At 30.0% G+C, this 10576-nt stretch overlaps 1 protein-coding gene across 1 annotated transcript; it reads left to right on the forward strand.

The window, feature by feature from the left end:
* Positions 1-1525: 1525 nt before the first annotated feature.
* On the forward strand, positions 1526-10037 carry LOC125052385. Its single transcript, XM_047653195.1, has 11 exons — positions 1526-1707; positions 1917-2152; positions 2309-3599; positions 4083-4264; positions 4463-4672; positions 5292-6461; positions 6866-7177; positions 7633-7932; positions 8168-8355; positions 8713-8838; positions 9744-10037. The coding sequence occupies exons 1-11, from the start codon at positions 1689-1691 to the stop codon at positions 10015-10017; spliced, it is 4308 nt and encodes a 1435-aa protein (XP_047509151.1). The 5' UTR covers positions 1526-1688; the 3' UTR covers positions 10018-10037.
* The last annotated feature ends 539 nt before the right edge of the window (positions 10038-10576 follow it).

Here is a 10576-nt window from a genome sequence, read left to right on the forward strand (position 1 = left end):
TCTCACGCATGCGCGTTATGCTTCATTGGCCTATTTTGTTTTAGTTAATTCTATCTTTCACGAAATGGCGGATATTTCTTATGAATGGAACCCGCTCATTCAATCGTTTATTTTTAGATTGGACTATAAATCATAAATATATAACGAAAATTGCTAACTCGTCAAGGTTCGAATCTCAAGGCTAATAGGCTCTCTATATAATGACAATAAGGGTAAAGCTAAAAGTTAGGTCTATCAAATGTTTTTAAATTACCGTTTTAGGCATTTATTATTCCTTTGATAATTAAGAAATAATTTTTAAGAAAAAACTAATAATTTTAGATAATTAATAAAAATTGAAAGGTTTAATGATCTCACAATATAGATGGATGTTGACAAGCAAAAATGAAAAATATATGCACTTATTCCTTAAACATAAGCTTCTTGCAAAAGCTCAATTAGATACCGTTTCCTGTAATATTCTTAATATTAGCTTCCGGTGGCCGTGGCCTGTGACCACAGATGCATAAAGTACCATGACCTATATAGAGCCAGGGTCAATCTATACGATAACATCTAGAGGCTACAGCTGAGCTTACATAATATTGCATCCATATTAAATAAAGAGACCATAAATTTTGATTTATGCTCAGAAATACCAGTTACTAGAATTTATTATTTATTAACAGATTTTGGTAATGCATAGTAATGAAAATTTTAAGATAAATATTTGATAATACTAGATAAGATTAAATTATAAATAAGATTTTTTTACGGATGAAAAGCAATAATAATAATAATTAATAATATTAGCGTCACGAAGATGTGCAGCGTTTTGGTCGAAGAAAAGGGAGAGAACGATTGAGAGAGAGTGAGAAGGGCGAATTATCTTATAGAAATTCTATTTTTAAAATTAAAATTGCGTATACAGAATTTATGAAATATTAATATTTTATATTTTATGCAAAATAATTTATTGAAATCTCAATTGACGAATTAGAAATTAAAATGTCGCGTGTTTTTATTATCGAAGAAATAAATTAAAAAAAAATTAAATTTATAATTTCTATTAATTTTCGACACTTTTAATATTTTAATGACAATAATTAAATTCATTAAATCTAAAGTTTTAGATTTGTAGAAATAAAAACAAGACTTAAAAATTAGTTTGCCAAAGAAGTTTCACTTCTGACATGTGTATTGTGTACTTTGTACGCACGCACTTTTTTATCTGGTTGTAAATAAATAAATATAAATCAATCTTATTTTGCATTAAACAGCTTTAGCCAAAAAATTGCAATTGGTGTAATTTTTATGAAGAGGGTTACAAGATTATGTTTTCTGTAAAGTCACGAAGTAAATTCTATTTTATATAAAACCTAAAAGGGCGCCAAATTTCAATTAATTATACATTACCGTTTTCCACTATTCCATAGACTTTTATGCTAGTATAGTACACGTATTTATTACGCTAGTAAACATTGCTATTCCAAACTATCAAAGTAACTTTGACATCTCTCATCGTTCAGAATTCAGATGTCAGTTGTGTTGTGTCACATGTTTCGGAGAAAAACAAAACATTTGCATGTGCTACATAAATGTACATACTTGTATTTTTTACAGCTTTATACATTAAAAAATAAATATACCGTAGGCGTTAAGTGAAACTAATAAATGAATATGTTTATGAAGTTTACTGGTGCTTAAAAATGTCTCATCCGATAAATGGTACTTTTTAAATTTTAACCTCTTCATGGACATGCTAGCTTCTATAAAAAAAGTATAATTATCAAAGAACCATGTCATTTCTATATTTTTTTAAATCATATATAGTTTATTTAAGTGTGTTATGTTATTCTCATCTCATTTTTCATTTAAATATCTCATGTTTTGTAAAGATTTTCATTGCCATTCACAAGCTATGTTATAATTTACAGAATTAAAACGGCGTCTGGAAGATGATTCAACGCCATTATCTAAAAGACTTCGACTCGCCAAAAATGTAGTATTTTCCCATCACTTTCCAACTTCACCTAAAGAGAGAGTGATCGGTGAATGGCTAGAAGCTTTAACTGGGAGTAATAAGGTTACAAGTAAGGACTTAAAGGATGTTTTAAGTTGGTTAAACAATGTTGATGATTTTACTGTTGACCTAAAATACAAACTGATCAAGGTAAGAAATGTATATTTTTAAATTGATGAAAAAAATATTGTTTGGTTCATGCATACTGATCACTACATTATGCCATATACCAACACAATATTATGCTGTAACAAAACTTCCTTAAAACCCTTTTGTTTTTTGATTTGCTATTAATTTGCTTTTCAGATAGTATCACAGTACCTTCACAATACTATTATACAAGATGAGGATATTCAATTTATTACGGCTTTTATAGAAAACAGCAAATTATCTGCTCAATTATCAATACAAATTAATGATTATCTTTCAATTACCATGACTCTACTCCAACATTTAGCAACAGAAACAACAAATGTTCTATTAATTAATAAATTATTAGACAATATTGTAAGATATTATAAAGATTGTAAGAAAAAATTTGAATTTATTGTCAAGTTTATTGAAGAAGAAAACTTAGAGACAATATTTTCTTTCCTTAATACAGAAAGTAAAGAGAAAGTGGTTGATGTATGTCAAAACATCCTATTTCCAATAAACAAGCGTACATTTTATGCTCGATACCTGAACAACTTAATAAGGAAAGATGATCTTACACATCTTTTACTAGCAAAGAATGATAATATTGAATCTGTCATGAAAATTATAAATGTATTTATTAATTCAAAAGGAAACCAGCAGTTTTTATGTGATTTTGCTAAAATATTTGTGTGTTGCTTTAAAACAGAAAGTCAGCTATTATTTGCATTTTATATTGTAGCCGTTAATTGTTTAAATGTAAAACAAGCTTACATTAAAACAGCAACTAAATTCAAACCAATATTGTTTGAAGGAAATGAAGTTAAAATAAAACGGAGTATATTTTTAAATATGTTAGAAGTTTTGCTGGAAAATGATGTCGACGTAAATGTTCATTTACGAGACACATTAAATGAACAGTCCAAGGAAACTAAGAAAACATTTCTACTGTTTTTACAAGATGTTATTTTAGCAACAATAAAGGAACGAAAACCAGATAAAGCTACTTTAAATATTATAAAGATAGCACTAAAATTGGATCCAACTTTAGTAGATAAGACAATGTTCCAGATTTTACCACAGATTATGGTTGCCAAAAAAAGTTCAAGTCTACAAGACATATATGTGGAAACAATGAATATATTACTGCAAACATTATTCAAACTTAGCAAAGGAATTAATTTTGTTCATAACATATTACCACATTTAAAGACACATTTAGAAAATGTTGATGAAGACCAAGAAAATTTTAAAGAAAAATTAAATGAATCGATAATGAGTAATTCTGATTGTGATAAGTTTAAAAGTAAAATTGTAACTTGCTTTGATATATTGCCTGAAAATTGCCTGGAGCTATATGGAAAATTGACATCGGAATTAATGTTTAGGCAAAATAAGGACTTGTTACTTTTGTTGAAAAAAGACTTAGAGGATTGTTTGAGTTCACTTGAAGAAAATGCTTGTAGGTATTATTGGTATAATTTCCTGTAATTATATTATAAAAATATATAGTTTATGCTAAATTTATGTAACAATAAATTCAATAATTATATAGAATGAGTTAGACCAGTGTTTCCCAACTTTTTTGTGCCAAGTACCACTTTAGTGTCTCTAAAATTCCTATGCCCCTCTTTATATATAATTTTTAATATTACAAAATTGAATTCACTTAAGAAACTCAAATGATAGATTTAAGGAAGAAATCACTATGAAGTTGTTAACAAATCACAGTAAGTAAATTTCCAAAACATTGTAAAGCCGAAATTCAAATTCCAAATCATTTTAATTAGTTTTGGAATAACCCCCTTAACAATGGAATTTCCCCCTTTTGGGGCGTAGGCCCCACGTTAAACTGAGACTGTAAGGGTCGGGACTCGGGGCTCCGTATGTCATAAAGTGTTTGATTTTGTGTAATCTGGTATTGTCTATTATCTTAATATTATAGCTCCATCGGTACTAACGCTAACTGAATTGCTGGCGGCCATTTTGTCGACTGTTCTGCGGCACAACAAGATGGCGGACCACACTGTCCCTCTGCCGATAAGTGAAGATTACTGGGCCAGTTACCACAATTTTGAAATGCAATGTCTGACGAAATTTGGCAAGTGCCTATTGAAGTTGGATTATGTAAGTGAAAATATTATTTTTAAAATCCTTTAAACTAACAATATCTATAGTCTTTATATTTAATTATACTTTATATTTTACTTTACTAAATAAAATTTTATGTTGCGGGTTGTTAATAAAAGAAGATTAACAGGAAATATATAAGAAAACATGGACATCTTTATTCAACTCATTTAAGATAAACAATTAATTTTCCAGAATTCCCAGCTTCTCAAATCTTTTCTACATATCTGCGTAAGCTTGGCGCAGTTAAAAATATTAAACATGAAATATAGTAATGTCAAACTGGAGTACCAACAAAATCAAAATCGCGAAGTTTTTGATTTAACTTTAATATTGCCATGTTTAAATGCGGAACAATGGGAACAAATCGCAAGCAAAGTTGACGATGAAAACGCACTGTTATTCGTAAGTTACTATTTAACCAACTTTCACAATAAAGCAGGTTTCTTCTTTTTATATAACGGGCAGGAGGCTCATCTGATGGTACGTGATACAGGCGCCCATGGGCACTCATATTGTCTGAGGGCTCGCAAGTCCGTTGCCGGTCCTTTAAGAATTAGTACGCTCTTTTTTTAAAAGACTCTACGTTCGGAAATACTTCAGTGGGCAGCTGGTTCCACATAGTGGTGGTGCGCGGAAAAAACTGCCTTAAGAAACGCTCAGTTGTGGAGACATAGACCGCAAATTGCCTGAGGGCTCGCAAGTGCGTTCCCAGCCTATAAATCTTAAATTTATGAACAGTCCAAGTCATCAAAATTAGTTCTATTTTTAGACATATAAATAGTCCATTATTAGTCTATGTAATTTGTGTTGGTTTAAATTATAAACTACTTTTATTTAAAAAAAATTTGTTATATATATATCATGTTTTATATATTAACTTTAGACAATTTATCTTATTAAGAATAGTTTTCTTATATAAACTGAACCGATTTTTCGATATTGATAAAAAATTAAATGAAATATCTATATTCATTGCAAGCATCATATCCTATTATGTTAAATAAAATTTGTATTATTTCAGAATAATTTACTTCTCATAAAGACAATGGCTATAAATATTACAACATCTAATGATAAAGAGATAATAATTGATACAAAAACACATTTAATTAAGCAACTCTCTGTTAGCTGTAAAACATTTGACAGTTATTATTTTAAAGCACTCTTCGCGAACTTAGATAAAAACCAATACAAACAAGTAGCGAAGTCCCTAGTTAAAATGTATGCTGTGGATTCAGACGCATCCATTTTTAATTGTGAAAGTGTTGCCAAAAATAAAGATTTATTGACAGCTTTGACGTTTGAAGTACTTAAAAATGTTGCCAAAAACTTCGAAAATGCGTCTTCGCTCAGCAAAGGTCTAGGAAAGGACTTTGACATTGAGACATTCCTTAAAGATGTAGATGTTAAAGAATATTTTGACAATTTAACTGTAGGAGATAGTGATGAAATAACAAAATACTTGGAAGTACTGAAAAATTTACAGATTTATTATCTTGATGAAAATTGTCAATTGACAACCATCTTCATTCTCTTGACTTGCAAAAAGGGTTGCAACTCGAAAAAAATTAAACGCACCATAGATAATATACATCAAAGCATTTTTGAATTAACGCCGAAGACTCCAGATATTTTTAAAATATTTCCCGTTCCCTACCTATTTGACTTTGATAATGGTGTTTTAAAATTATTTAAATTGCACGCTAAAACTGCAAATCACGTGTTGGTTGTGAAAAACATTTTGGAATTCGCGACGAGACAAGTAAAAAAAGATCCAGAAGTTATAAAAACACTTGTAAAACAATTGTTGAAATATTATAAAAAGAAAGAAATTCGGAGCATCGACGATTTTAGCGAAGAAGTATTTCAAATCATATGCATAGTGTTGCCATTAATTTCTAAAGAAAGAAAAAATAGTGCAACCAGTGTGCCGAAATCAATATTGACAGGTCTGCAAGAAGACTTAAATCAAGCAATGCTAGATTCGTTTAAAAGTGTCGATTTTGGAAAAGATATACTAAATACCAGCAACGCAGACGCGAGTGTTATATCGGAGAATAGTATGGCAATACTAAACGCTATGGGAGCATACACTCTTATTTTGACAAAGTCGTGTGAAAGCAATGATGGAAAGGATTTAAAAAGTATGGATTGTTTATGGTCCGGTTTAGAGTTTTTTGTACAAAATGCTGTAAGTATTGTTGTGTTACGCTTAAATTTTTGAAAACCCCTTGAAATCCTCTAAAATCTCCGCCTCAGATTTCTGTATCTTTTTCGAAGTGTTTTTTTTTTACAATAATAGGGAAGTAAAGTGATCAGCCTTTTGAGTTTGACATACGACGACTTTTAGGTCTAATGCTGGTTTCCTTACGGTGCAGAAAAATGTATTGGTACCTAGTAATTTGACCGAATGACCTTAGGATTGAGGGTAGCACGCTCAAGCTATTTTATTTACAAAAAAAATAATCAACAAGCACATCTATCGCTTTGTTGTCCTGTAATCTTCTAATTTCTTAGTAAGGCAAGAGCCAGCCTTCCAAATAGACTTTCATTTTATTATTCCTTTTCTTTCAATAAAGTGATTTATTTTTTCAGTTACATTTCGTTGAAAGTTCTGAAACGAAAAATCTAAATGTCGGCACCTCTATAAACTTATTGACAATTGTCTTGCGATACATCAAAAAGTTGGAATTACATGACATTTTTCAAGACAAGGACAAGCTATTTCTGCAAATATGGCGCGCTGTCAAGGCTCGCTTGTTTATGGCGTTTGACCATAGACAGAAGAAAAATGACAGCTGTTTGGAAGAGTTAACTGCCACTTTGAAGTATCTATCGGAGTTGTCATCTGTTGAAGTGTTTGCTAATCATTTTGTACCCGATCTAAATACACTAACCATTCTGAAGGTAAATATGTTTTAGTAAAGTATTACTTAAAATAAGTATATTATTTAATTTATTTTTACTCATTCGTTCTGGTATATAAATTTTGCTTTAGTATGGTAAGAAGAGTTATAAAATGATCATGGTCTAATCAATATTTATTATTTAAAATTCTCGTGTATTGTAATAACGATTTTATTGTTTTGTTTTAAAGTATATTTTACAATGTACAAATACTTAAAGTAATGTTATATTTACAAGGCTTTATGGTCCATAATATATTATTATTATTCCTATATTTCTAACAATATCTATACAATTAGACAATGCATATTAGCCAAAAGGGGAATTTTCATTTATATATATGTGTTAATAGTAATAATAAACAATTTAAAAGATTTAGAAAAGGATACAGGTTTAACTGAATGACAAACAAATTAATGTAATTTTTTTAACCTAATTTATAACACCCTTTACAGAAACCCACAGTTTTACTGAAAAATGAGGAAATAACATCGACGCAAATAATAAGCCGGCGAGTTTTGAAGTATCTATGTTTAAATATTTTAAATTCGTACATTACTGAAGCGAAATGTGTTGCCTTCAGTAAATTAATATTAAGATCGACAAAAAATTTACGTTTTTGGATACAGCAACACTATGAGGGAGAAGTTCATACTGGCAATGAGGTTCACGTTGTCAAAATCGAAGATTCCATTTGTGAATTGTTGAAATTCGATCTAGATGTTCTGTCCGAAGTTATTTTAGCTGCGAAAAAGGTAAATTTAATATTCATATACGAAAAACGGTTATAATGAAGGTAATAACTAGCAAATAAAAGAATAATAATTAATATTCGTAGAATAATATATAATTAATATATATAACATCTATCTTAAAACTTAACTAACTCGAATACAAAATTTTGCGCATAAATATTTCATTATTTGACTCACAGTTAAAAAAATATTAAATTTTATTATTAACTGAATTTGATAAATTACATTTCCACAGATAAACCTTGAGTACAAATTCATTGACGCCATCTTTGAACTACAACAGCTGATATTTTACCTCCTTGGACGCAATTCCATAGACACAAGATGTGAAATTAGTTGGCGGTCATTTTTCATGCTCTTTGAAGGCAGTGTTGCCATCTTAAATAGTATGATATTGTCTAGAGATGAACTTTTGGAAGATAGGTGAGATTTTTGTAACTTTTTTTGTTTGTTACACCTAGCAGCACCATAGCAAATAAAGTAGTCCTTTAATTTTATATTAAACGTGAGTGGTTTTTGTAACGAATTAAAAAATTTCTCCTTGCATTGCAATGCTGGACAGCTTAGAATCTTTTTTACGCGATTTAAAAGTTCCATCTCAGCAACGCATTCAACATGCAGTACTCTGACAATCTACGAAAGCCGACCTAAAGTTTAATTCACAGAACATATTTAGTCATTGTTTGGTAATCGAAAACAAAGCCTCCGTATTAACCACCAAATGCATGCAAAACCATAGACAAATAAAGTGAGATTATTAATTCATAATGTGTATTACAGGTGGCCATGTTTAATGCAATGCTACAAGGCTCTGGTACTTTGTATGTGTGAGCGTTCAACATCTGATTCTGACATTGACAGGAACACAGAACATAAATTAGCTGAAATAGCGCATTCTATTGAGAAGTAAGTTCGATTTCTAGTTTAACCTAGGTGGTACAGGAGGCTGATCACCTACTTGCTTATTAAATTGACAAATGCTCAAATCTGAAGCCCAGACCTAAAAGAATATTCAGGTATTTTTTACCTATGCTGATAAGGTATAAGGCAGATTATATATCCAATACTACATTTATTGTCTGAATAAACAATAAAAGATACAATTAATAATATTAACTTTGAGTACAATGATGGTATCTATATAATATATATACATATCTATATATATATATATATATATATATATCTCGCTTAACTCGAGAATATAGGTGGTTTATCAATAAGTGTTATACGCCGGATTTCCCCTATAGATTAGTACTAAGAAAGTTTAAGAGATAATTCATGACCTTGTAAACGAAACATTAATTTTATTTTTAATATTCTGTTCTCTGTGACTCATGCTCGACGACATTGCTACAAGTCGTAAACTCTTTAAAAAAAGGGATTACAAATTGACTTTGTATGGAACATCTTGGGCTAGTGAAAATTACGATTTGTATTTTATAAAATCTGTGGTAAAATAGATTTAAATTTCGTGTATAATATTAGTTTATGCGTGCGTATCATCCCTAAGGCGGCATTGCACCAATGGATTTTTCTTACTATGTGCGCAATGAACACTTGCTCTTGCGGTCAAGTTTGCCTTTACCGTATCGTGAGGAGGCACAGAAGGCTGATCACCTACTTGTCTATAAAATAATATGATCAAAATATCAGATGCAATCCGAGGACAAGACCCGAATAGGGTTACCTAATTTTTTTCTTAAATTTTACACGTTGTTGATTTTTTTGATATTTCCTAAAGTAATATACCATATATGGGTATTCCGTTCTGCTTTGAATTTTGCTTTATTATTGGTTTTTATTTACAGATTAACACAGTCAATATCGAAACGAAAGAGCCACGTATCCCGAATAGCAGCGTATGCCGTAGCCGATTTTTGTTTCTGTCTAGAAAAATCTCCTCCACCAAAAATGATACGGCAACATTTAGAAAACTCAATAGTTCTTCTAATACAAGTCTCTGATTCAAATTACGCCATGTCGTTCCTGAGACGGGGCTTGGCAGGGGCAATTGGGCAGATGACATTGACAAATATGTACTCTATGTACAAAAGATATCATAAATATGTTGGAAATGCTTGAATTAAATTGATTTATTATCATTGTGTTTTTTTATTTTAATATCCTAAATTTTATAAAACTTTGATATCAACTAATTTAACTTTTAATACATTTGTCTCCAAATTGTCGAATCGAGGAACTAAAAATATCTCAATATGCCAAGAGGGAAAATCATCTACTTATACAAATATTATATTAGAAAGAAAGAAGTATGACAGACACGATAATACAATATCATTTTCAAATGCAGGCACAGTTAACTACAAGGAATCAGTCTACGTTTAACTAAGTCAATAAATACATCATCATTGAGTAGACAAGGTTCGATTATTATTAGTTAATGAGAATATTTTGACCATCGTTTAAATCGAATTTATACGCTTGACACGATATTTGATATATTATCTCATAACTATTGCATCCAATTATAACAATTGGTCGTGAATTTTATGCGTAATTTAATATCGATGATAATTTATTGTAAGTTTTTAAAAACCTACTTTATTGCCTAGGAGTTCCACACAACGCAATAATATTATGACAATCACATTCGTTACGCCGTTTTAAATTTTGTCTTGTC

Source organism: Pieris napi, chromosome 9, assembly GCF_905475465.1.
Source record: "Pieris napi chromosome 9, ilPieNapi1.2, whole genome shotgun sequence".
NCBI classification, from domain to species: Eukaryota; Metazoa; Arthropoda; class Insecta; order Lepidoptera; family Pieridae; genus Pieris; species Pieris napi.